The 26,371-nt window shown below is 44.1% G+C and overlaps 1 protein-coding gene across 7 annotated transcripts in view; it reads right to left on the reverse strand.

The window, feature by feature from the left end:
- LOC119028227 (capping protein, Arp2/3 and myosin-I linker protein 3-like) overlaps positions 1-26,371 on the reverse strand; it is a 40,823-nt gene that overhangs the window by 1,005 nt on the left and 13,447 nt on the right. For 4 of the 7 annotated variants that reach the window (XM_037113945.1, XM_037113946.1, XM_037113947.1 and 1 more), the window contains 37 exons: positions 25,931-25,981; positions 25,744-25,803; positions 24,601-24,722; positions 24,335-24,429; positions 23,921-23,991; positions 23,710-23,783; positions 23,555-23,630; positions 23,387-23,475; positions 22,931-23,025; positions 22,202-22,288; positions 21,486-21,595; positions 21,280-21,357; positions 21,117-21,193; positions 20,547-20,651; positions 20,335-20,404; positions 18,745-18,826; positions 18,464-18,560; positions 18,158-18,212; positions 16,756-16,928; positions 16,599-16,667; positions 16,049-16,142; positions 13,581-13,679; positions 13,356-13,475; positions 13,154-13,267; positions 12,904-13,079; positions 12,682-12,769; positions 12,447-12,566; positions 9,364-9,430; positions 8,864-9,051; positions 8,408-8,487; positions 4,308-4,487; positions 2,093-2,291; positions 1,241-1,997; positions 992-1,083; positions 769-895; positions 318-389; positions 48-155 (listed from right to left, as the gene is read on the reverse strand). In XM_037113945.1, the coding sequence (XP_036969840.1) occupies positions 48-155; positions 318-389; positions 769-895; positions 992-1,083; positions 1,241-1,997; positions 2,093-2,291; positions 4,308-4,487; positions 8,408-8,487; positions 8,864-9,051; positions 9,364-9,430; positions 12,447-12,566; positions 12,682-12,769; positions 12,904-13,079; positions 13,154-13,267; positions 13,356-13,475; positions 13,581-13,679; positions 16,049-16,142; positions 16,599-16,667; positions 16,756-16,928; positions 18,158-18,212; positions 18,464-18,560; positions 18,745-18,826; positions 20,335-20,404; positions 20,547-20,651; positions 21,117-21,193; positions 21,280-21,357; positions 21,486-21,595; positions 22,202-22,288; positions 22,931-23,025; positions 23,387-23,475; positions 23,555-23,630; positions 23,710-23,783; positions 23,921-23,991; positions 24,335-24,429; positions 24,601-24,722; positions 25,744-25,803; positions 25,931-25,981 (4,417 nt within the window). The remainder of the gene's footprint in view (positions 1-47; positions 156-317; positions 390-768; positions 896-991; positions 1,084-1,240; positions 1,998-2,092; positions 2,292-4,307; positions 4,488-8,407; positions 8,488-8,863; positions 9,052-9,363; positions 9,431-12,446; positions 12,567-12,681; positions 12,770-12,903; positions 13,080-13,153; positions 13,268-13,355; positions 13,476-13,580; positions 13,680-16,048; positions 16,143-16,598; positions 16,668-16,755; positions 16,929-18,157; positions 18,213-18,463; positions 18,561-18,744; positions 18,827-20,334; positions 20,405-20,546; positions 20,652-21,116; positions 21,194-21,279; positions 21,358-21,485; positions 21,596-22,201; positions 22,289-22,930; positions 23,026-23,386; positions 23,476-23,554; positions 23,631-23,709; positions 23,784-23,920; positions 23,992-24,334; positions 24,430-24,600; positions 24,723-25,743; positions 25,804-25,930; positions 25,982-26,371) is intronic. The other 3 variants (XM_037113948.1, XM_037113943.1, XM_037113944.1) reach the window with 2 other exon arrangements.

Below are 26,371 nucleotides of genomic sequence, written 5' to 3' on the forward strand. Positions count from 1 at the left end.
ATACACAGCACAAGCACAGATAAATAAAAACAGAGAGAGACATGTACCAGACAAGTCCAGTGACTTATTTCTGTTTTGGGGTAGTCTAGGTTTTTTCACAGGGGGTTTGCGATTTGGGGGCTTCTCAACATTATTAGGGCTTTCCCTGTCAGTGCCTGAGTTCAGTGAGGACGAGAAAACAACAATTAACGGTTAGATACAGACGCTTTACACACGCAGAAACATGTATACACATATTAAACAACATAAATAGATAGTGTAACAACCTGCTGGGGGAATAGAAACAGTATCTGTGATACATAAGAGACTTACTGTACCTGCGTCACAGGACATGGCCTTTCTGCTCCGCTGTGGTTTCACTGGTGCCTGAAGTCTCAATCCTTCTTCACCTGAACAACATTCATGAAATATATATACGTATGTATGTATTTAAAGGGAAATATGGTCTTTTAATATTACTGCTTTCTTGTTTAGGGTTAGATGTGAAGATCGATACCACTTTCATCCCCCCTTACAGTCTTTTAATGCTAAGCTAGGCTAACTAGTATCAATTTTTTCTTGTGACTTTCTGCAAGAGAATTACAGGTGTCCGTTTAAAGTTTTATAGTGAGTTTTATAGTGAGCAACATTCAGCTACTTCTAATAAACGGGGAAGAAATGATCAAAATCAGAAACATGAAAGAATGACAAGAAGGAAAGTGTTTACTGTGATGCTGAAGTCCTGTGTCTGCACCACTTTAAATTGTTTGCGCTCTCAGAGGTGATTACCTTGACTCGCAGCTCTGTCTGGTAATCCGTACGCAGGCTTGCTAACGGGAGGCGGCACAGGAGGAGGAGGTAAGTTCCTCTCATTGATTGACTCTTTTGGAAAAGTCACATACGAGGACGTCTTTGGCTGTGTGTCGGATCAGACAGAGAACAAATCAGGAGGACGAAGAAAACAATGGATTTACAGTCAGAATCGAACCACGCGTGGCTATAGATGACAAACCTTTTCTGGAATCGGAGGAGGTTGACCCTCAGAGTCTCTCCTTTTCTCTCTCTTCCCGGGATCCTTTTCTGTTTCTCCTTCCTCCTCTGTCCCTGCGGACAAAGAAACAAAAAGAAATGCCTGTCCACTCACTTTGCTGTTTGTTTACACGCTGGTGAGATGACGAGCGCACTTGAAACCTCTTTGCAAAAGCTAAAATCTCTTCGTCTCTCTTTCCTAACTGCCGAACATAAAGTGACAGTGAAGTACCTGGCAGAGTGTCAGCGCTCTCGAGTCGATGTCTCGGTCTCAGTTTGGACAGGTTTGGTTTGCTGCTCTGTGGCGGGGGATCGGGTTTGGATGAACAGGAAGCAGATCGACCTCCTCCTCCTCCTCCTCCTCCTCCGCTGCTCCTCCATCCCTCTGTAAACCCTCCGCCAGCATCTGGACACATCTGTCTGTCTCCCTGCGCGTCCTGCTGATGCCAGTCTGCAGCCACTGCCTCCGTGCTTTTCAGAGGATCCGCTTCCTGTTTTGGCGAGGGCGTCCTGTCGGACGGGTACGGCGGCAGCGGCCTCTGAGCCAAATGAAGCGCCTGCACCTGTCTGTCCCCCTTCCTGCTCGCATGTCTGCTCTCAGTCCACTGATTGTCCACCTGCATGTCGGCCGGCCTGTGCTCTGACCACGACCTGTCTATCTGTCTGCCGCCCATCCACTGCCTCTCTATCTTCCTGTCTATCTGCCGCTGGGTGTGTCTGTCAACAGTCCACTGTCTCTCCGCATGTCTGTCCTGTGACCTGCTCTCAGTCCAGTACCTGTCCGTCTGTCTGTCGGTCGTCCTCGGCTCTGCGAAAGTCCTGTTCTCAAACCGCTGTCTCTCGACGTGTTTCTCTGTGTGTTGATCGCCTTGCCTCGCCTCTATCCACGCCTTGTCCACCTGCAGCACCTCTGTTGTCCTCTGTTTGTCGTCCATCCAGTACTTGTCCGTCTCTCCCGGCTGTTCAAACACAGCATCCATTTCGGGTTTCTGTCAGAACACAACAAGAGGAGGCGAAAGTAAAGATCACACAGGAGGCAAACTTTCAGTAAATGAATGCTTGTCGCGGGTCACGCTGAGTGTACCTCTCTGGGGGAATAAAAGGGGTGTTTGCTTCCTCCCACGCCCGGGTGAGGGATGCCCGGCACTGGCGGCGGACTCAAAACGAGAGTGTTTTTCCCCTGGTGATCGTTTATTTTCCCATCAGCCCCTTCGCCGGGTGACCCAGCTCTGCCAGCGGACCTCGGAGGCTGAAGGAGAGTGTACACGTTCTCTGTGGCAGTCCTGTTGGGTTTCACAGACAGACGATGTCAGCCCGCTGCAGATTCATGAAACAGCGTTAAGAACAAACCCGACAGACTTTGAGAACAGAAGGGGTGTGACGACTGATGATGCGATCCACAGGGACCACTGGAACCGCGACCCGCTGCCCCTGCCAACCTGCTGCTACCACTGAGTCAGAACTGCGACTTTCACTGAATATTCCACCAACAATCAGAATAACGGCCCAAACAGAACAAAAATGCCTCATGTGACCACTTCAATCAAGAAAAGGCTGATCCGTCCCGACCCGATCATACGGAGTTTTTCAATTGGATCAAGAGAGGTGGTGTAAAACCTCTGATAATCCGTTACGTAGGAAAATATTAATGCCTAATAACCGTGTAAACTCTTAATCCAGAATTAATCCCCCCGTGGAGCCTAACATTACATGATGCCACTTCTGTGAAGGGACAGAAATATGGTACTAACAACAAAATAACTTGATCTCTGGCCGATGTAGTTGAACATCTGAACGGGTATTAGGATTGCTGAACGCTTTACTGGGTGAAATACTTGAAACAGCGAGATGTTCTAACAAGTTGGAGTCCAAGTTTAACATCCCAAAGGTCCTCCTGCACTCTGTTTAAAGATCGCAGGAGAACGGAGCTTGCTGCTTGATTAAAAAGACGAGCAGAAAAACAAACGTGTTCCCAGGACGTGATTTGGGTCCAACAGTTGGTGTAAAGGAATGAATGATTCGATTGACTTCTTTCAATAAAGTTGCAAAAAAAAAACCCTTTCTTCTATTCTTATTCTCCTGTAGATTAGACGCTTCACAGCGGACAGAACCGTGCTGTAAATGTAAAAAAAAAAAAGATATATATTCTGTTTAAATGCAGCACTGTACAGTAATATGTCAAAAAAAGGCTCCAGCTGGAGTCTAAAACAGAGCGTGGGGTCGTGTCCTGAGGGAAACAGCTGCCTGCTTGTGTCGGATGACTGCACGCTACATGGTGCATTCAGGAAAGCACGTAAATTGCAAAATGTGTGTCCCATTCCATTCACATTCAACTTTTCCAGTGGAAATAAGTAGTTTTAGGGAAGAAAATTTGCCATCAGAAGTGAGATCATTAACTGATATCTTTTTAACTTTTTCATGCCTAAACAATTCAGATGAACAAACTCTCTCCGCTTTCATGACTTAATAAACAAACTGACTTTGGACAACACAATTTCATACTGTTTTCCTTTGTTTATATGTGGCGGACCCTGCCACCTTTCTAGCTTCGAACTGTATACTGGGGACCTGATTTCCCTCTGAGAACATCCTGTTTAATCAGTCATGGAACATATTAATACGTCTGTATCATTGCCTCATTAATACTGTAAATATTAAAAGTCTGAGTTTGAATTTCTTCTCCAAACTACTTTAGTCGTTTATTATAACACACTGTGTCTCATTAACGGACCCCCCACCAAAAAAACAAGATAACAAATGAACAAACAAATAAACAAATAAAAACCTGGTATGAACCAAAACATGACTCAGAACTCCAGGTCTGAACCGGGTTGTAGTTTCAGAATCACTCTCGTGGTACAGTGGAATAAGAAAGTATCATTTTCGTGGCAGGAACCAGTTTTCCCGCCACCCTAATCTGTCATAATCTGTATTTGACATGCAGCGTGAGAATCGAAGCCGCCGGCTGCTCATCTACATCTGTGCACACACGCTGGTATCAGTCCGCCTGCACTTTGGCAGCTATCAGCCATTTCTTGTACCAACAGAGAATTGAAGGAGATTTAGAGTGATATTTGTCAGTGTATTTATGGAGCTCAGTGTGGCTGATTGTCCTTATGAGGACCAAGAAGAGATAATCAGCAGAAAATGTGACTCTGTGGAGCCGAATACAGGAGTGAAAACGAACGAGTCCTCCGATGTTGTGTATTGTTATCTGATGCATGAAGTGGGCATTGTGTTGTCTGTCCAAGGTTACGTCTTTACAAGCGGAGTCCAATGCGTGTTGTGCTTGTGCGTACACAAACCCCGTGGGTGCCGTGGCAACAGTGTGACACCCGTCTCCGTAAACCTCCGCCTCAGCCTCCGGACCCTGATTGGACAAAGTTTGGTTGCGGTTCTTGCGGAAGCCGAAGATGGCCAGCATGTTTCTCCTCTTCTTCCTCCTCAGCGAGTGAGCTTTGTGCAGCGAGGAGAGCTGGCTGAAAGAGGAGAGAGAGCGAGAGAGAGCGAGGGTGAATGTCGCACATGCACTCCAGTCCGAGCTCAATCATCCCTGTTAGGATGTCATCGGAGTCATCACAGCCATCTGCTTTGCTCCTGATTCATCCGTGGTCGGAGCGTTGCTAGGCTACACCTTTTGGTACACAATGATTCCTTATAAGTGCACTTTTTTATATAATAAATGTAATCATGTTGAAAGCCCTGACTTAACCTGATGATCTGCAGTGTGGAAGGAAGCAAGATTATTCTGATCGGCTGCCGCTGCCGCTCCTATCCAGCTCCGCCAAAAAAAAAACAAAAAACAGGCTTACCAAACTATAAATATCCAAACATCTGTATATCAAAGAGTCACTAGTGACCTGCAGTTTTTCTGTTTTTGCATGATTGCTGTAGGACCAAACCGTTTATTTTCCAAAAATAGCTGAAACGATTAATGGAGACCTCTTGTGCCTTTTCATTCATTTTTCCCTTTTCCCTCAGTGTTTTATAGGTTCTTGTGCATGTAAATGCCCTTAAAGTTTAAAAGGTGTGAGAAGCTCCTCTCTCCCACAGAAAACACGGCTCCTGAAACGCCTCGTCAGTCGTCCCTCCTTTAATTCTGTGACTCGGTGACATCACACTACATCACAGAGTCACACATTTGCATAATCTAGCAGCTGGTTTGCACCTATGAACTGATTTAGAACAGCTGCTCTGTTGTTGTAAGTGGTGATGGCTCAGGCGTGTGCAAGCCGACCAATCAGAGGAGGGGAGGCCTTAAAGAGACAGGAGCTAAAAGAGAGTGTTCAAAGTGTGTGAACCTGTTCCAGTACACACATGAAAAATACGCTTAAGAACTGGAACATTTGTATAAAATGTCTCCTTTAATTGATTAGTTTCAACCATTAGATTAATGGTCTGCTATTTTAATCACTCATTAATTGATTTGAGTCATTTTTTAAGAAAAAAAGGGGATTCCAGCTTCTTAACTTGGAATATTTTGTTGTTTTTTTTCACTCTGGTATGAAAATTAATTAAATATCCTTTGCTTGTGGACAAAAAAAGACTTTTCATCGCTCCAAACTTTTTTTTTGTCACCATTTTCTGACATTTCATAGACCAAACAGCTGATCATTTAATTGAGAAAGCAATCAACAACGAAAATAATCAGCAGTTGCAGCCCTATTTCCAAAGCGGACTGCTCACAAATTAAAAAAAACAAAAAAAAAAACATCACCAGCTGCCGATGACGTCCGACGCGGCCACAATCCAATCAACTAACATCCAGACTCCTTTGATCAACAGCTCGCAGACACCGACTAACCCATCGTGTCTTGTTACCCAAAAATCCCCCAAACAGCCAGCTCCAGCTCCACTAATCATCAAAGAGCGACAAAATTAATGTTTCACTCGAGCAGCGTTGATGGACAGCGGATTCAATTGCCTCTGAATGTAAAAGCAGCCAGCAGGATGCGCTAAACAAGCCGAAGCTCGCCGTGAGATTACTTCAAAGACAGACAGCTCACACTGGTCACAGAGACACAACCACACATCCTGAATTATTAAGAATAATAACCTAAACATCGGCCGGCTGGAGTAAAGCCTGAGGGAACACGTTTGGACACAGAGAGGAGGAAGAAGTACTGATTTATTTAGTCTGAAATACAATCTTTTCCTGCGTTTTCCATCCACTTCGAGTCAGAGTAATGTGTTCGATTGTGATCGTGGGAATCGAAATAACACCGAGGATTAAAATGGGAAAATTCAGAAGCACAGAAATCTTATTGATCGTGTCACATTCAATAACCTTTTGTTTCCTATGAAAACATCACACTTAAAGAAATAGGTAATTACTTCTAATCTAAATCTAGTCGTTTGATATTTAAAGCGTCTGTATTTAACAACCTGGGAGAGAGAATAAACAATCAATTATCTTCCTCTAGAATCTCCTCCTCCGCCTCGAAGCGAGAGAACGAGACCGAGGTTACGTCTCACGCATACATTTTTCCATCGCTGTAACAGTTTGTCTGTTCGTAGCGATTATTGTAGCGATGGATGAAAAAGCCTCTATTGAAGTATTTCCACTGAGCTACATTTCATTAAAGACCCACCATACTTTTTGGAATTATTCCCTCACACTGATTATAGTTTTTTCACCACCAACAAGGATTCATACTTCAACCTGAATAAATCACTGTTCAAATTATGTTGCACAAACCTTTAAAAGCTTAAAGATAATAAAAGCTAGATTTAATCTTTCTTTAAAACCTCAGTTCAGTTTTTGCTCTAATCCTCGAAGTCAATCTAAATCTATAGCAATGATCCTTTTAACTCCATTTCAAACTGCGACCCGACATTAACTTTGGAGCTTAGCTTTGAAATTGAGCAAAAATAATGAAGTTCCCTGAATGAAGTCAATGAACAGACTCAAACCCAACTGAGTTTTACGATGCGGCTGAATTTCTGCCAAGATTCCCGTCCGGCGAGGAAACGGTTTTGAGTCAACTCTCAAACATGGCAGGAAAAGAAATGCAGCGGGCTAACTATCACGGCTTTTACATAAACACGGACTAGCTCGGTTTAACTCTGTTCGATGGCCTCGTCTTGATGCGATGACGTTTAAAAGCAGCGGGTGGATTCGTGGCTCTTCCTGGCGGTCAGACGAGCGGCTGTAAACGCTCGTCCTCTTGCTGTATTATCAAAGAATCTGCGCCAACAAAGCTCCGCTAATCTGGTCCAACACATATTTCATTTCCAGTAAATCCTTTACAATAAAAGTTATTTGTTATCTAAAAGCTCTGATTATGTAGCTTCAAAAACAGGAGATGTCTACATACTTACACAGACACTTAATATGAGTCCTGAAACAACTGAAAGCGAACGTGATCTGACCAAATTAACTTTTTTCTGCTAGTTAGCAAACAAAGTAACATTTACATTACATTACATTACAGAGCAGCTGAATGTAAAGTTGCATCCCGACAGCAAATTAATTGTATTATTCGGTGCATTTACTCAAATACTGTACAATCTTCAGATACTCCACTGTATTTGATAACTTTAGTTAGTAGACAATCTGAAAAATGCTGTATAAGGGATCCAATAATCATCCAGGCCTCCTACACTTTATACAGTATATACATACATGTGAACATATGTATAATGTACTTTTGCTTGTACTCTTGATACTTAAATACATTTTATATTGGATGCTTTAAGACTTCACCATCTCCATATTGATTAAACTCTGTTTAATTTTGGTTAAGGTCAATAAACTTAGTTTTACGAAACAGAGATTAATTTGTAATTGTGCGTTATAACTCTGCTTAATGTGGAAACTGGATTCACTCATTTCAACCCTTGTTTTGCTGAACTCTGATTAGAGCTAATCTTAGATAAGAAAAAATAAAAATAAATCAATTTGGTCCAACCCAGACGAAGTGTTCATTGCAAAAAAAGCGTTTTACTTTGGCTATTTTATTGGAAAATCAAACCCAGAAGACAAACAGTAAGTAAACAGGTCTTCTTCTTGTATCAACCATCACAGGATGCAGTTCAGCAGAAAACTCTCTTGGGCGTCCTTCAAACGATTTGCAAAGCAGTCTCTGCTCACGGCAGCGCTGCTGTGCGACAATTCTTTAAAGGTGACAAATGTTCACACAGACTCACCAATCTCTACCTATCGCAAGCACATTTAAAATGTATTTCTATGCCGTTAGAAGGAAATAGAGAATGATGACTGCTTAAAAAGTCGGAAAACTCAATCTGAAAAACTTGCGGCAGGCTTTGGAAAATGGAAGTCGTTTAAAGTAAATGTGATTTGTAGATAAACATGTAAATTGATGGGATGTTGTGCAAGAAGAGAAACTCGTGGGCATGGTTTCACACCGGGTGAGGGGACGGCAAAAGGAACTTTTACCTGTCAGGGAGAACTCTTTTAGTGTAGAAATCTGGGAGTCCGTCGTCAAGAGGGCTTATTCCTCCGTTTTCACTGCAATGCTGCACGCACGCACACACACACACACACACACACACACACACACACACACACACACACACACACAAGAAAGGTCATGTTAGTTGCACAGGGTTTCATTTGTAAATGTCCTGCATGCAATAAAACAAATGGATTACACTGGCCTCAGAGAAATGACATAATCCAATTGCAGCCATCCACTTTGTATAGATTACCTCTGACAAAGACAGGAGTCACTGCCAGCAGGCATGAACATTAGGAAATGGGGGAATTATGCAGAGATAGATAAAAGCTATGGGTGCAATCCGAGAACAGGCCACGTATACTGATACGCTGCACAGCGTTCACATTACATGTTACGATGTGTCAAAAGGTGCCAGAATCAAACCCCCGTCTTACCGTCTCGGAGGGGACGTGCCCTCCTTTGTGCCTCCGCGGGGGCCTGGGCCGAACCCGTGTCACATGATGGAGAGGCAGACCCTGCGTAGGCAGCTCTGACAGGCCCTCCCAGGATGCCGAGCGGGATAGCGGCGAGGAGTATGATGGCACGGAGGGGGGAGGTGAGGAGCTGGAGTCGTCACAGAGACCTGGTAGCAGCGAGGAGCCGCGAAAGGATTACAGAGGGTGAGAAAAAAAAAATTGAGAGGGTGAAGACACAGTCAAGGTGTCAAGACGTGGGAAATCAAAGGGAGACATCATTTCTGTCAACTACAAGACAATCAGCGATCGCTCCGACATACAATGACTTATATATACTATAAACCTCTCAGATAGAGAGACGGGGAAACAGAGCCGACAGAAAACACACTAATGGAGCCGGGAAAACGACAGGATGGGGTCGGAGCTTAATAGGATACGAGGGGAGAGAGGAGGATAAGAGGATATACAGCGGTACTCACTCAGCCTGGTGGAGACGGGTCGTATTCGTCTTGTTCTCGAGCTGCGCTTCTTAATGGCTATTGTGTCCTGGGAGGAAAAAAACAAAACAAAAACAAGAAACAATTCTATTGAGACGATGAGGGGAAAGTATCAGAGCAAGGCAGAGTAAAACAGGACGAGTCAACATGTCGTGTGGCTCTCCTTCAGGCCAATCAGTGCTTTTGTCAGTGGAGCTCCGTCAACTCAAAGCACTTTTTGCTGTACAGAGACTTGGAAACTGAGCGTGTTCAAACGGACAGTACAAAATGACTAACGCACTCTGGCACACGAGAAGGTAGATGAATAACAGAACAATCAATTGATGGTGTAAGATCGGAGGCTTGCTCGGCAGGAAGAGCTTGATTACAGAAAATCTGCTCAGCGGAAGGAAACTGGATTCATCTACTGAAGCGACTGTTCATGAAAGCTGAGGTCAGTCTGAAAGATACGTAGCATAAAAGAAAAAAAGGCTTTGGCGCGAGGATTAAACATGGCAGAGAGCTGGCTGAGGTCTTTTTATAGACATGTCAGTTTAACACTTTGGTGGTGGTTTCGTGTCTCGTGGTGCCCAGAGGATGAATCTGACTGACTTTGGTGAAAAAAGTTTGCCGATCAGATGGAAATTACTCATAACTACTGCTTTAAGGGAAGGTTTTTGCTGATTATTTGCAGTACGGTGGTACGTAAAAAGCTGCCACAGCAGTTTCCAACATCTGTTTTGTGGTAATACACGAGGACGTGACATCCGAACAACAAGCTGTTGGTTTTATGAGAAACAGTTTCTGATGAAAATTGGAAAGAAAATTGGTATAAAATGAACAGTATTAGCAATATAAGCTGGTTCAGTGCAGGTTCTCTGCAGCAGAATAAATGAGCGCGCTGATATTTTTCAGCTTCACAGACAGAAATTCCTGGCAGGTTTTTAGAGGAGACATGAAGGCTAGAGGCGTCTGAACGGGTAATGAGTGAACTGATTGTGATGAAAAAGGCCCGGGGCTTACGGCAGATTCTCCAGATAAAAATCAGAGAAACAGTCTGCGTTTTTTTTTTTTTACCTGCTGTCTTATAAATATTGAGCTGCTCTTTTCGTGCGTCAAAAGAGATTTGCAATTTACTTTTATCAGGTTGTCTCCTACGTAACCAGCCGCGGTAATGTATTTCAGATTTAGTTCAGGGTTCAGTTTTTCTCATTTTTAGAGGGGCGATTTGGTGATAAAAAAAAAAAAAACAACAAAAAAAAAACAGAGGAAAAACAAGCTTTTATTTTGCAGAACTAACTGAGGTAGGCGAGGAAGAGGACACTCTGTGAAGGTCAGGTGAGAAACAGGTCAGTGTGGGGGAAAAAAGAAAACAGGGGTGGGGACGGATTGGAAACTCAAATATTTGTCTGGTGGAACTAACAGAACTACCCAAGTCACAGATTACCAACTTTACTCATGATGTCAGTTTTTGGCCGAGATGTATCAGGATGAAAAGTTCAATGGAAGTCAGCCTCATGGAGCAGATTTATAGGCCTTTTGGACATTCAGTGCTCTGCTTTAATCAGGCCAATCAGTGAAAAGCTTCGAAAAGGCCAAAACACATCTGAATTGATGACGCATCATCAATCCAAGTATTGCTGAAACGTCTCCACTGGATGAATTAGGGCCTCTCAAATTCTGACCTTCCTGTCAAGAAAGTCAGTGAAATCTCAAATGCCAGACCCCAGAGGAGGATTCATCCGTCCCTCCAGAAGTACTCAGGCTGATGAAGACGGTGAGAGCTGAGAGTGAGGCCTGTGAAGGCAACGTACACACTGATGTATGTAAGATTACAGGCAACATTGGCGCAATGTAATGCAAAAACTCACAAAGCGACTCGACAGACAGAAATGGAGGATGAGAACTGAGGAATACTGTAATAACAAATCGGAGAGTCACACAAATGCCGCCTCAGGGAGAGTTGACAGAACATAATGTGATATTTTGTGACTCCAAAATTGAAATTCATATAAAAAATGTTCTCGCTCGGGGTTAAAGCAAACACTGTGTGTGGAAGGAGTGTCTGACAGTTATTTTCATAGTTTTTGGGGCTATACACTATTATTACTAGGTAAAATCTCTTTAACATACTTTTGGCTGCTAGCAACAAAACCATCAAACAGAGCAAAACAAAAAGGAGTGTCAATAACATGGATGAGAAAAAATCAACCTATAAGACCAAGAACGAGTCATCCAACTCGATTTGACTTGAAAATATTAATAGGGATGTAAAGTTTGTTCATCATAAGCGATTCTTATTGTGTTTTACAGACCGGTAGTTAATTTGCTTTGTTCCGATTCAGACACTCATTTGATGATGAATTTCCCCCTCGGCTCATTTTAATTTGCACACAACATTCCAACAAAAGCCACGTGCGAGCAAGCTGTTATTATTCTTACATCACAGAGAGGATTCACCTCGAAATGCTTTCCAGTCTTTGTTTATTTTTTCCCCCTCATTACGGAGCTGCAGCAGCATGTTTTGGTAATTCATTATGTGTATGTGGCTGACATACAAATGTTCATTAAATTAACAAAAATATCTAGTTCCAGAAAGCATCTAGTCTCTGTCCTGATGCGTCGACGCGCTGTCTCAGGCGAACTTGATTAGCAGCCCTCCCAACACGCTCAGTAGAGCAGCCTGGTCAGACGCTGTGGTTGCCCCTCAAGCGTCACTTCTTGAAATGCCCCTCTGGTTACAGTGTGAAGAGCAGGAGAAGTCAGAGTTGGGGTCGTTCAGGGTGGTTTAATGTGTCATACGCAGGACTTTTCCGCCCAGAGAACAGGCTTTGTGCCCCGCGTGCGACTAAGAGTCACGAGTTATTTTCAAGTTATGTTATTAAAGTAAGTAATGTCCGTATTACGTAACTTAGGTTACATAAGTGATCCAAATTAATGTTGTTATTTTGAGCCAAAATTTCCTCAACACGGCCGAGTTGTTTTTGTGCCTAAACCGAAACAAACTGCACCTGTTCTGCTTGTGTTCCAGTGTAAACAAACCTCTCCAGAGCTCGAGTGTGGTCAGGGTGTGTATTCATACTCACTATGCTGGTGGTGAGCTCCTCGTCTGTGATGTCCAGCGAGTCTCTGTGTCTGTTAAACCTCCACTCTGCCCCGTCCTCACCTGGCCCCTCCCAGTGTTTCAGGTGAGACACCTGCCGGGTCTGAAAAAGACGCTGCTCTTTGAGTCCCCTTTCACGCCCAACTCAGTCGCTTTATGTTTGTCTCAGACACATCATTTCCTCTGTTTTTATTTTCTGTTTAGTGCTTTGCATTTACCAGGGTCTTATGTGTGGCGTAGAGCTCCTGCAGTATTTGGTCCACGATGGAGTTGGTGAGATATGAAACCACTGACAGCTTCACTTCTCTGCAGAAGATTGGGTTAGAGGAAAGGGAGAGACAGACGGGAAGAGGTTTGGTAAAAGTGAGAGGAAATCAATAACCGGCTTATCAGATTCAGACTTATTGCTGCAGCCTTTTCGCCGCTTCTCTCGCTCTTACTCTAAGGCTCGGTGAATATCCTGCGCCGCTCTTTCCATCAGAGCTGTCCGGATGGCAGAGCGAGGGATGGACACACGCTCGGAGACAGATGAGAGCGGAGGACTCAGCCTCTCCGCCGCAGAAGAAGATAAAGGGCAGAGCTCGCGACAGAGAGACACCATGGAGTCCACGATCACCTGCAAACAGACGCCAGCGATCAGTAACTCAGTCATGACGGGTCACGGTGTGAACAGATGCTCTTGAGATCTACCTGAAGCTCCTTGTCCGCAGCTTTTGCGAGTTCACCAGCCAGAGAGTCGAGTCTCTGCCGCACCGGCCCGTCCACAGAGAGAACATGAGCCAGCTCGCACAGCGACGGGTACAGCTTAGAGAGGGGAAAAAAAAAACATTAATTCAAATTTATGTATGACAGTGATGCAAATACTACGCTCATGCATTTCACATCAACTCACAGCGCGGGAGTTCCTGGCCTCTTTTAGCACTTGTTTAGCAGCTTGAATCTCCTCCACCTCTCCGACGCCTCGCAGCACACACACCTGCTGTTGGACGCGCACACACAGGCGCTCCATCACCTTGGAAACAGACAGGCGGGGGAGTGTTACGAGCGCACGTTCAAAACACAGATTGACAAACGCGCGCGAAAAAAAGGTGAGAGCGGCGGCGCAGGCGAGCGCTACCTGCTCGGCGGTGCTGGTCACCAGGCCCTGGTGCAGCCGCAGGGCCTGCCTCTGAGAGAAGCGCTGGGTCTGGTTGTTCCTCACCAGAGCGCGCTGGATCTGTGTGCAGCAGAGAGGAACAAGGGATGTCGTGAATATAAGCCGGGCTTAAAAGCACGAGGAGGACAGAGAGAATAGACGAGGTGATGATGCAACAGGCGGGTTGTTGAAGAGGAAACAAAGTGCAATGAAGCAGAGCGAAAGGATGCAGAGAGGAGCAGATTAACCGTTTTTTTTTTTTTTTCATTTTATGTTTCTGGGCGCAGTGTCATGAAATCATTTTAAAATGGAGATAATCATGAAGCCCCCTTTCAGAAACGAGCGTAGATTAACAAGTAGCACCTTCATGCTTGTGTGAGGGTTAATGGCAGCCGCTGGAGTCTGAAAACTTAAAGTTTCACGATGTTTTTAGCTCAACATCTAGGTCACTGATGAACAAGACTTAAAGGTGCAATCTGTAGTTTCTGAGAAGACATTTTTAATCTGATTCTTTTTTTTTTATGCCTAAACAAGTTAAATAAACAAACTCCTTTTGTTTTCATGACTGAATAAACCCAATAGACAAGTTGTCCTTAAAGAACGACACAATTTCTGTACTGTTTTACTTTGTTTGTATTTGGCGGACCCTGCCACCTTTCTAGCTTCGAACATTATACATATTCAAATTAAGCAAACTGGACATGTGTTAAGTGATTTACACCTGCCACCCTGTCCTCAGCATGTAAAGCTGCAACCACTCAACCATCCGGAGAGTCAAACAGTAATGACGACGGCGTTTTGATGGCGAGAGCTGTGGGCGACTGGAGTTTTTGATTAACGTGCTGCAGCATCAAAGTACAGAATCTTTACCTAAAAGTCTAAGATAATCATCTCCCCTGGCAGAAATACTTCTCGTCTGATGTTTTCAGTTTGTTGTTTTTCTTTCATACGTGGCACTTGTGTTGTTTCAGGATGAAACTGTACCTCAGAGTAACGTCTGCCTCCAGCAGCAGCAGCTAAAGTGATCAAAGTTTACTTCCACTCAGACACGTGACTCAGCAGCCAGATAAAAGCTCGGACTGTTTACTGCACGCTGAACACTTCAGTTGTGTTGTTTCTAAGTTTCCACTTCTGCTTACCAACAGTTAACTACAACACATTATTTTAATGCAATCATCTTTTATTTTATTCTATTTTCGGCCTCCATGGTTTTTTACCTGATCCCTGGGCCGCTGCAGCGAGGACAAAGTCTCTACCACCTGAGCAATGTGACAACAATATGTAATGTGAGAGGTGTCGCTCGTATGGATGAACCGTAGAGACTCCATAATGTAATGACATCAGAGATTTAAAAAATTGTTCTCCTTGGCTCGAAATGTTTTTTACGAATATGTTACCTGCACGGGTCCAAAGTTTGATGCATTTGAACGTGTCCCGTCTTTTTAATTGGGAAAATGTTTGCCACTGGGCAAAACTGCAAACAAAGCTGTTGTTGCTGCAGCCAGTTCTAAATAATACACTCAAGGGGATGAACCTCTAATAATTAGCACCTGAGTCTGCAGCTCCCATCCGCTCTACAGTGAGCCTCAGCTCATCGTTTAGCTGTCCGGTTTTGGTTCACTGTCACCGCAGCATGCAGTTGTTTTCACTACCCTGCTCAACAGCAAACAGCAGGCAGATACAGTTAGCGACTAGTTGGTGAACCTAGTGGAATATTGGATGATATCGTCTTACAATGGGACTCTGTCATAAGCTGCTTTGGGGGAACTGGGGAGTCCTGATTATTCTTCATTTGGCGAATCAAACAATTCTAGCATAACCTGTGAAATTGTACTAATTTCTGCAGTGGTGGGATTTTAACAATAAAATTGAGCAGTATAACTTTTGACTTAGAGCTACATCACCCATAGAGCCTGAGATTTGAATCTGTTTTTAATCTTTTTGCTGTCTAATACGAGGACCGGGTCGTTATGTGGCCTGTAAAGTGACGTTGCAATATCTTTAGGCTATATTTCAGTGAACAATTTATATCTCCCTATATTTAGATATCCTGGAAATCACTTTGTAAATGCCAGAACTGAGCAGCAAAACAAAATATCATGATATTTTAGACCAAAAATACCTCGATATCCATACTGTGACAATATCATAGGGGGGATGTTTATTGGTATTGGTATTGTTTATCAGTGTGCAGATATAATGACGAAGTGGGTAAAGGTAAATATTAGAACAAGTAGAACATTCAGGTTATTTATAAAAGACAACACTGTCATATCATGTTGATATATTGCCCAGGACTACATAAAATGTCACATTTAAACTCTGATCCAAAGCACTTGATGAATTAATGGTTTCGAATGTAGATGGGAGACATAAAACTTCATTTTAAATGCGTGTCTGTTTAAGTTTTTCCTTGCGACAGTGACTTTGTCAATGGCTTTGATGCCAACCTTGGTCAGCGCCTGCTCTGTCCTCTCAGGGGCGCTGCGGTACGCCTGGCTGATGTCACTTAGGGGCAGAGGCATGTACTGCAAGGTGAAATTACTGAGAGAGGAAAGAGCAGAAGAGGAAGGGGACACCAGAGGAAGGGGTGAAGTTATTGAAGGAGACAGTGACGGACTGAAGAGATAACATAAAGTGGGTTAGAGATTCAAAGGTTAGCTAGGGTTGATATCCCCAATGGACGGAGCTCATCCCAAAATATCCCTCCTATGGCATGCAACGAGTGAGTAATACTTTGATCTGTATAACCATGTCATCCACGGCCTCGAGGTGAGTCTGGACCATTTAAGATAGCAAAGTGGAAAGCGGCGATTTGCTCTGCTCACGTTGCAAATTTCCGTACGTTTAAATGCCTTAAAATGGAAGGTAAATCTATCACGGTCCCTTAAAATCAATACTGTTCCTGCAGCAGATGTGCGAGCTATCCTCTATTTTTATTGTCTAAATCACAGCGTACGTTTCACAGACGACATGTTGAAGGTGCTTTAATGCTCTTACTGTTCAAGCGCCCGGGCCAAGTCTAGAAATCCTGCTGCGGAGGTGTTGTTGCGATCCCATGTCACACTCCTGCGGGGCAAAGTCGTGAGTCGCACTGAATACAAACCTCCGTGCAGAGACAAAGACATTTCCTCTCTCTACATTCATTACCCCTCACCTGAGCGTGGTGTTGATCTGCAGGGCTTTGCTCAGCATCTTGGCGCCGATGTCGTCCATGTTGTTCCCGCTCAGGTCCACCTTTCTCAGGCAGGTGTTGCTGCCCAGGGCGTTGACCAGCACGGTGCCCCTGGAGCGTAGGCGTGACTCATTCAGGGACAGAGACTGCAGGCACTGGGGAGACAAAGGTAGAGGAGGGATGAGTGTCAGATGCAGGAATAAATAAAGCAGAGAATATTGAGCAGTGGGAAGAGAAGAGGGGGCTGTGGAGCCGGGAAGGTTCAGTGCAGTAGTGAGATTTACTGCAGGGTGATGTGACTGCGAGTGAATATGACTTAACATGCTGTATGTGTGAATTATTTACAACATGTGTGTGTAGTGATATGGACACTGTGCCTGCAAGGGCAGAGACACAGCAATAATTCATGACATACTGACGACTCTACTGTGAAACATCATGCAAAAATTATCCAGGAAAAAAGTGTCAGAACTGATAATTAGCTCGTTTTTGCATATTTGATGCTACGTCCATAAAATGTTTCTTTAAAAAGGGGCAATATTTTAGAATTGGCCACATGTCAGATCAACACCGAATCAAACAGGGGTCAGCATATCACCAGGTAACCGCTGAGTGTTGCGAACCGTAGCGGCTGTAAGCTAGTTAGCTAAGTTAGCAGTGAAGTTAGCGGTTTTGAATGGGAGCTCAAGGGATCAGGAAGTGTTTACAGTGGCGAGCCCAGGAGCTTTGAATTGACTAGCTGGTTAGCATGCTAACTTCAATAAATATCTCTGTAGCACAATACTTTACCATCTTAATGTCAAAAGAGTAGATAGTTTTAATCAAACAGTTAATTTGTATTAATATGTAGATATGTATCGTGAGAGACGAGTGGATGCTGGTGAATACATACATAAATCATTCCAACAATTGATTATGGCAATAGTACATCTTTATAGAAGATAAAATAACTCAATATGTAAACTATAACACATAAGACAATGATTGTAAATTAAATTTTACATAATTATATATATCTTATCATATTATTATATTATTGATGTATTTATTCATAAGAAATGATTAAATAAGGAAGCTTGTGCTGGACTAAAGATTAATGCAGAGGGGGTTGGATTAAACACATTTACATTTCTCCCACAACCTAACAAAAATAAAATCTTGAACCTGAAAATGAACATTGTGTGTCTCCTTTACATGTAACTATTCAGCTTTATTATCTTTAAGTTCAGTGAAACTAGAAATTAGTACTTATTTTCTGTGTCTTTGCAGCTGATTCCTATTTCAGTGATTTTTAATGAAGCGAACCCGGTGCAGGTGAACTGTTAACTCTGCATCTTACAGTATCTTTTAATGAATGCGGACACCTCCCGCGTTTCTCACTCACACAATCTTCCTCCTGTATGAGCTGAACCAGCTTCTGCAGGACTTCATCCAGAACCCTGCGGACAGACAGCGTGGAGACAAACACGGAGACGAGGCTGTATGAGCTGGCGCGAGTCATTTCCTGCTGCCGGCGAGCTTTCGGCCCGAGGAGCGGCAGCCGCTTATGAGGACGGAAGTAAAATCACAGACGCGTACATCCAAGCTGGCATATGCAGTGCATGCACCCTCGTGTCCACACATACACACAGACACGCACACACACACACACACAGCTGCAGTAAAGCGTGACAATGAGAACCGGCAGCACCTGTTTTTGATGTTGAAGTTCTTGCCCAGATAAAGGTGTTTGAGGGAGGGGTGTCTGGAGAGGGCCGGCAGTACTGTGAGCAGGTCTGCATCCAGACCTGTCAACACACACAAACATTTGTATATATATATAGATATATATAGAGAGAGAGAGAGAAAGAGAGAGAGAGAGAGAGCTCAACACAGCTCAGCTTGATTCATTAACAGCCCACTCAAACATCTCCCCGCCTGAGGACAGAGAGTCAAGGTCACAGCGGGATGTGTTGAAGCGTGCCACTGTACCGTTGTCTGAGATATCCAGAGTGGCGATGGAGGAGACTCTGGGGAAGAGTTCCTGGATTACAGCAGCTCCTGCAGACCTGAGCTGGAGACCGGGAGAGAGAGAGATAGATAGAGATGGAGAGGGGTGGAAAAACCAACATGTGCACAAGCATGAATCCGAGTCATTTTAGGTTTAGTCTGCAGGGATTTGCTCTATTTTTCCAGAGTGTGGCAGATTTATGGATGCTCCCCCCTTTTTTTTTTTTTTTTTTATGTTTCCGCAGGCGTTCTGAAGATTTGTTGAGCAGTGAGTTTGCTTTGCTTGTGATCTGCAGCTGCTCTGCTCCGTTGAAGGGGGAAAACGTCTTCTACTACCTGTTAACTTCGTCTTTCTGCGCTTAAACAAATACAACCAAGATTTTAAAAAAAAGTTGGGAAGGTATATAGTTTACAGACAAAGGTGTTCCTGACTGTGCTCCTAGTAATATCGTTCATACAGTCACATTTCCGGTCATGATACCATCACCTCTTACCAGTGAACATGTTTACCTGTGGAATGATCCACACAGGTGTCAGAAGAAGTATTAGGCCTACATTAATAATAAATAATGACATTAATGAGGTCAAACATTGTCTATGTTGATCACTATTTCCACTTTCTTGCTAAATTAATATGATTTTATTAGCCTATATCTGTCAGAACAATGTCCCCAAAAACAAATTCATAATGATAACTGGATATTGAACGAGGAAAATGCCCTCAGACATCCACCAAGTAGACAATCTGCTTGATACAAAACATTCAGATACGCTTCCGATGAATGCATCGTAAGGTTAATAACAAAATCTCCCCTGTTTGAGGCCCGATACAAGTTGGCTAATGAAAACCAAACCACGTGACGCCTCTTGGTTCTAATACACGAGCACTGTGTGATTCTGATGGTGGGTCCAGGGAGAACAGAGGATGGAGTTCAGGAAGAATCTAATTCTGTAGAACGGTGAACTCGCAAACCACAATTTCTTTGGCTCGTTGCCAGGGGTTGTCGAGCTAATACATGATCACTCTCGGGACACAGACCGGGTCTCTTCCACTGATGAGTAACATTAGAGCCGTGCATTTTCTGAATTCATAAATAATCGTCAAGCCGGATGGGAATCTAGAATGTGGCCCGCGGGCCGCCGGTCGACAGTCACCGTTGTAGAGTGAATGAGAATGAGGAAAGATTGTACAAACTGTATGAACTGTGAGGTTCTTTTGGCTCCGACTTCAGCTGCAGAATCGGTGCCAAATTATGTACTTGTGACTTACAGTATATTTGTTGATGTGTGACTTTGGTCTCACTCACAGTGTGGTGGAGTTTGAGTCTCGTCTGCTCAGACTCGCTCGCAGTCTTTCACATTTCATTTAAACGATTCTGCGCAGCTTAAAATATTTTTCGATGCATCCTAAAAATTCAAGTTCTTTTTTTTTTCCACAGGTTGTCGATGGCCGACACACCACGACATCATCTCACAGAGTCCACAGGATAAGCTCACGGTAGCTTTAAAGTGAAAACCAAACCACCCGCTTGAACATGTGCCTAGAATCCACCGCAGATGTGGAACTCTTACCTCGCAGCCACTGATGTCTAGATGAAGGTCGTTGATATGAGGATTGGAGGTTAACCCTGTCAGGAGAGCCCTGTGGAGACAGAGAGTGGAGGAGCAGGTGAGAAAAGACAAGGGGAGGAAGCTGCGGATATCCACACGCTTCAAATATGCCTTTCGCTGCAGAGGAGCTCAGATAAAAGGGGGGGTGAGCGGAGAAGAAGAAAGCGACACACCTCAGAACATCGGGGGGCAGCTTCATAGAGGCCAGGCTGACATAAGTGAGGCTGAAGGCCAGGCTGAAGAACTGACGGAACAGCGGCAGCGTGTCCTTCACTTTTCTGTCGGGAAATGAAAAAAAAAAAGAGGCGAGAGATTAAAGGAGAAGCGAGGAGATGGATGGAGAAGAGCGGCCACACAGAAAGAGATGAAGCCACGTTGTTGACACGCTGGGTAAATATGAGTGCGGCGCCGAGTGAAGGATGAGAAACAGAGTGAGTATCGCTTTGGTGTTAGAGGAGGCAGCGAGCGGGGTCAAATGATAGATAGCTCTGCCTAAATATTCATGAGTCTTATCTATGCAGGCAGCGCCGCCAGTTCTGCTTTTTCTAAAACGGCAACGGACACACCCACAGAGAGGAAACACACTGTTCCAGTGACTCCCACAAAGCTCATTTCTGATTTCCCATTAAGTGAGAGACGGAGATAATGGCAAAAAAAAAAGAAGGAGTGGAAGGGATGACGAGAGGCAGGATGAGGCCTTGCAGGTGAAATAAGGGCGAAGTAATCTTAAAGATGTGACTAACCTGTGGGAGAAGGAGTTTTTGGAAAGGTTCAGATGGGAAAGATCAGCGCAGCACCCCCTCAGAAGAGCCCCAAATAGCTGCATGAGACACAGGGTGGAGACGGTTAATCAGAGAAGCGCTTTTTCCTCAAAGCGCTGCACGCAAACGTCACATAAACACCCACCGAGTCGACGGAGCAGTCGGTGCCCGACAGATCCAAATGGACCAGGCAGTTGGGCTGAGACAAAAAGAGATACAAGTTCTGGAAAACAGAAACAAGAGAGCAGGAGAGAGAGAGAGAGAGGAGTCATATGAAGCTGATGAAGCGGAGTAAAAATGGAGCAGTGTGTGTTTTTGTTTCCAGATGGGGTTTTTTCTGCACTGTCTGACCGAGGCATCCTCTCCCGAGAGGACCCCGGGGTTCTTGCTCAGGTCCAGGTGCAGGAGAGAGTTGGAGTACTCATCGCTGGAGCAGAGAGCCTGAGAGAGAGACACCACTCCTGAGAGAGAGAGAAAGAGAGAGGGATAAAAGGAAAAAGGGAGTGTCGGGGCAGGAGGAGGAGAAGGAGGAGGAGGAGGAGGAGGAGGAGGGAGTGGGGAGTTGTACAATATTAAAAGACAGAGAACACTCTCAAAACATTTTCTGCGCTTACATAATTCATAGACATCTGCAGCGACAGGTATCAGTGGATGTAACGAGAGGCAGAGTGTCGTATCCGTCTGCTTCAATGTAATATTTAAATTCTCCGCCGGGTACGAGACAAAACGAGACGGTAACAGGAGGCGCGCTTGCCTGCAGGGCTGCACGAGGCATCAGACTAAAAGTCAATATGGATTCGTAGCATGAAACAAAGCTCTTCAGGAGGGAGAATTATCCTGGGCTTTGGAGGTTTTATATCCCTCTAACTATAATCTAACACAAACTCTAAGAGTCTGCTCAATCAGACGCAGTTTTATAAGAAAAAAACTGCTGTGGGTGTCGTTTGACTGATTTCCACTGCACTGGAAGGAAATTCTGCAAAAAAAACGTCTCTGCTCACTCTTTGTTGACAGTACTGAACTGGAATGGATGAGAGAGGAGAAGGAAGAGAAGGGTAAGATCAAACCTTTGGAGGTGAGCGAGGTCTTGGAGAGGTTGAGGAGACGAAGTCCCTTGCTGAGGCGACACACCTGCTGGATCAAGTTGGACACACCTGCAGCGTGCATACAAAAGGTGTTAACATGGGATAACAGAATCATTTGGTACTTAGAAATCAGACATTAGACACCTCAGCTCCATTCTCTGCCATCTTTGGCTTTTTTTCAATCAATTCACAGATATGATGGGGATTTTTTTAAAGGGACAGTTCACCTCAAAATAAAACAAAACTGTCGAGATTGTTTTGGTGCAAGCAGCCAACTTTTGGAGATCCTGGCCCTGAAGATGTCTGCGTTGTGCATCCCATAACTCTTTCACAGACAAGAAGCTAGCTAAGTAAATAATCTGAGACCACAAGAAGTGTGCATGTTTCCGTCTGACTGGTGATACGTTTGGCGAGTTCAGTTTGGTAGAAAGAAAATAGCTTCTACATGAATCTGCTGACAGCAAAGTCTGTGGATTATCTTGATCTTGATGCTGAGTTATTCGAGTGCCGTCCCAGTTCCATCCCACTGAAGAGAAGGCGAGAAGGTTACCCCGCGCCTCGTCTGTGAATAAATGCACGAGGCAGACATCTTGTGCAGACATCAGGAAAATAAACATTTGGTTCTGAAGTGAACTGCCCCTTGAAGTTCTTTCGCCGGAGCTGAACTTCAGGTTGAAAGCAGCCACAGTGAGAAATGTAACCTCGGTGTACCTTGGTTGTCGAGTGAGTTGTGGGCCAGGTTGAGCGAGTGGATGACAGAAGCAGGGTTCTCAGACAGAGCAGCCGACATCTTCTGTGGAAAGTCTCTGTAAAGCGAGGCCACAGTTTCATGCGCAAGAAAACAAAAAACAAGCGTTGTAAATACAGATAAGCATTTAAAAAGGAGCACTGCGGAGATTTGGCATTGCACTTCCATTAAGAATCGCAGTGGCGAGACTGAATTGTCAGACTGTGTGCAGCAGAGGCTGAAATAACCTGACTTTTAATCCCTTGAATAGGACAAGCTCTGAAAATGTTAGATCCTCCACTGGATGATGATTCAGACTTTTAAAAAAGCTCCCTTTAGAGCCACAGACAAGATGATACAAGTGTTTTCACGGGCTGCGTAGTCCTCGGAACAGAGTTTATAGACGACTGAACGGACGACAAGAAGGGACCAAAACTCACGATTTTAATCCCGCGTTCTCCAGAGTGATCTCCTCCAGGCTGGACGATTTGCTGACAGTGTGCAGGACCTGCTCGGTGACCTCTGACCCCTGAAGGAGAAAGCGAAACACATAAACATTTCACCTGCGCTGACGGCAAAGTGAAACCAGAGGCGGTTTTTGTACTTACAATGCGCAGGTCTTTGCAGTACAGCTTGGTGAACCAGGTGTTGTACGCCATTGACGCCACAATCACCGCCAAATCCCTGGAAAAAAAAAAAAAAAAAGGTAAACGAGGTGCTGTAAATCGGAGGTAATAGCGTTTGACCGCTCTTCGTCCCTCACCTGCTCTCCAGGTGGCTGAAGTCCAGCAGGTTAAACTCGCGGTTGTCCTGGGAGTGATAGATGGTGTCCACGTCCTAGGGAGCAACATTACCCATGAGCCTGTTTGCTGCAATATATGACGACGCCCCCCCCCCCTTCATTCTGTGCACAGTGCTGTACATAACACTCAAAGGCACTCACAGCGACACAGGCACAGTCCCACAGCTCTTACCCACTGCACTTCCTCCTTGCAGCTGATGCCATTATAGTCGCACAGAGCCGAGTACGTCTCTGAGAAGCCTCCTGAGAGACGCAGGCGGGCGGCGGGAGGACAAAAAAAAAAAAAAAAAAAGCAAGAGAGAGAGAGAGAAAAAGAATGAATGAGTCGATGCTGAACAGCTGCTTCCTTCGGCGATAACAGGAGGGCGAGCGGAGGAGAGTGCGCGCAGAAAACATTTGTCCAAATTATCAATCTTTTATTTGGGTGACAGAGCACTTTAGAAAGAACATCTGGGGGGAGCATTTGTGGAGCGCGCGAGCCAACTTCCTCTTGAGTCTGCCAATTTGTGTGCACGTGCCTCTAACTGTGCGTGTGTGTGTACTAATGTGTGCAAAGTCCCGTGTTTGATGATAATGTCTCTTTTACCACAGGCCCTCTGTGTTTCCACTGAAGTCTCCGAGCTGGGCGAATACTTCCTGCTGCCTTCAGAAAGGTCACTGTCTGAATGACAGATGGACGGGCTGCAAAGATTAAAGACACACAGACACCGTTAGGAACCATCTATCTTTAGATTTTAGTGGATAAAAAAAATAATAAAAAAATAGAAAAAGGTCATTCTTCTTTCAGCTTTCTGATCATCTACCACTGCACAGATTATTCAGAATTCTGTGAGAAAAAAAAGTGAGACTTACGCAAAGATGGAGTTGTTGAATATTCGAGACAGAGCGAAATTAATATGGCTGACCACATGATTGAGGTGCTCGCGGGACTCAAACCTCAGGGAGTAGCTGGACTTGTCGGTGTCGATAATGACCTGCGCAGAAAATGAAACCGTAGGTGAAAATTATAGGGGGGGGCTGAAGAAAACCATACCGCAACATCTCCACCCCTCAGACTTAGAAAATATCAATAAAAAGAGGAAAAAAATTATGAAACGCAATTAAAACCTGCGTTCGAACAGGCTCGACTGCCCGTCAAGGATGTAAAAAATGTCTTTTTACTTTTAAAATCAATGTGGGATCTCAGGCTTCTGAAGACTTGGATTACTTCGGACGAGCTGTGAGGAGCCACTTCATGTTTTGTTTCTTTCTTCTGAGGATGTTTCTTTCATTTTATAATGAGCCTCCATCTACTTCAGCTGTTTAGGAGAATGCTGCAACGCTGTCTTGTTGTGAAGCTCCAGAAATGTTTGGTCAATAATGAAAGTTCACCAAACTTTCTGTGAGTAGAAAAGGACTGAATTTTCGTTTTTGAGGTGAACTTGTCCGTTAACTTCCCTACTTGTAATTTACGAGCAGCATAAAAATGTTCAATAAATTGTTAATAAGACATTATAATGTCGTTAAGCTGATAAGGCCATTTTAAGTGTTTATCAATGTTTTTTTTAACCGTTATAACTAGTGCTAAGATATTATCACAACTAGTTATATTGTTTTTATTGTATTGAGTATTCTTTTTACAGTTATATATAAATAAGGGTGGGTAAACATTAAAATGATTCCCCTGTGCTCCCTCGAAAAATCCTGACTACCTTCTCTTCAGCAAAACAAAAACACAAACTCTCTGTTCTCTGATGAATCTGATCATTTCCACACGGTCCCTGAGCAGCTCTTTCTCGTTGCCAGAAGACAAAAAATAATTAAGAGAGCAATGACTGTCACTGCGGTTCTGTCTATAAATGCTCCAAATGCGTTTTGTCATTCCTCGAAGGCCGAAGTGATGTAACCGCTCTATTACACAACTGTGAAGACAAACAATTAGCTGTAAAAAAAAAAAAAAGAAAAAGTGGAGCGGAGTGCGCACAGAGGTCAGCGTTAATGTTTTTCAAAATTCACCTGGTGATCCGGTTGGGAATTCAAGGCCCGAATCTCCAGGAAGTTGAAGGTGGTTTCTACCTGTTTTCACAGATTTGAATCGACAAAGCAAAGATTTCAGCAGGCGTTGGGAATTTTAAAAAAGCTTCGTACTGTACAGGAGCAAGAGAGGGAGAGAGAGAGAGAGAGAGAGAGAGGTGAAAAGTACCTTGGCGGGAATCTTTGGCGCCAGGAAATAAAGACGCCATGTTGTGAGGACCTGAAAAGAAAAAAAAAAGAAAAAACAGGGAGCAAATTGAGTCAGGATTAACGGGAAAGTTCAGTGCACAGTCACAACCCCACAGGGAGAGAACGGACCCGGGAGTTTCCATGGTAATGATGAGAGGGAAATGAGTCGTCTGTATATTCATGTATCGATCCGGCTAAAAGCCCTCTGTGTCGGAGACACGTTGTCTAACATTAATAGATTAACTTCCTGCGATACTGGCTGAGAAATGATGACACGCCGACGGTTTTTAATCACATTCTAACAAATATAACTTCATTAACGTCTGCTGCGGGCAAAAAAAAAAAATGAAAGAGGCTAATATATTCAATTTGAGACACACAGCGTGGCTCTGGGCTCAGCAGTCAGTCACTTTCTAATCAT

The sequence above is a fragment of the Acanthopagrus latus genome, chromosome 11, assembly GCF_904848185.1.
Source record: "Acanthopagrus latus isolate v.2019 chromosome 11, fAcaLat1.1, whole genome shotgun sequence".
Classification (NCBI taxonomy): domain Eukaryota; kingdom Metazoa; phylum Chordata; class Actinopteri; order Spariformes; family Sparidae; genus Acanthopagrus; species Acanthopagrus latus.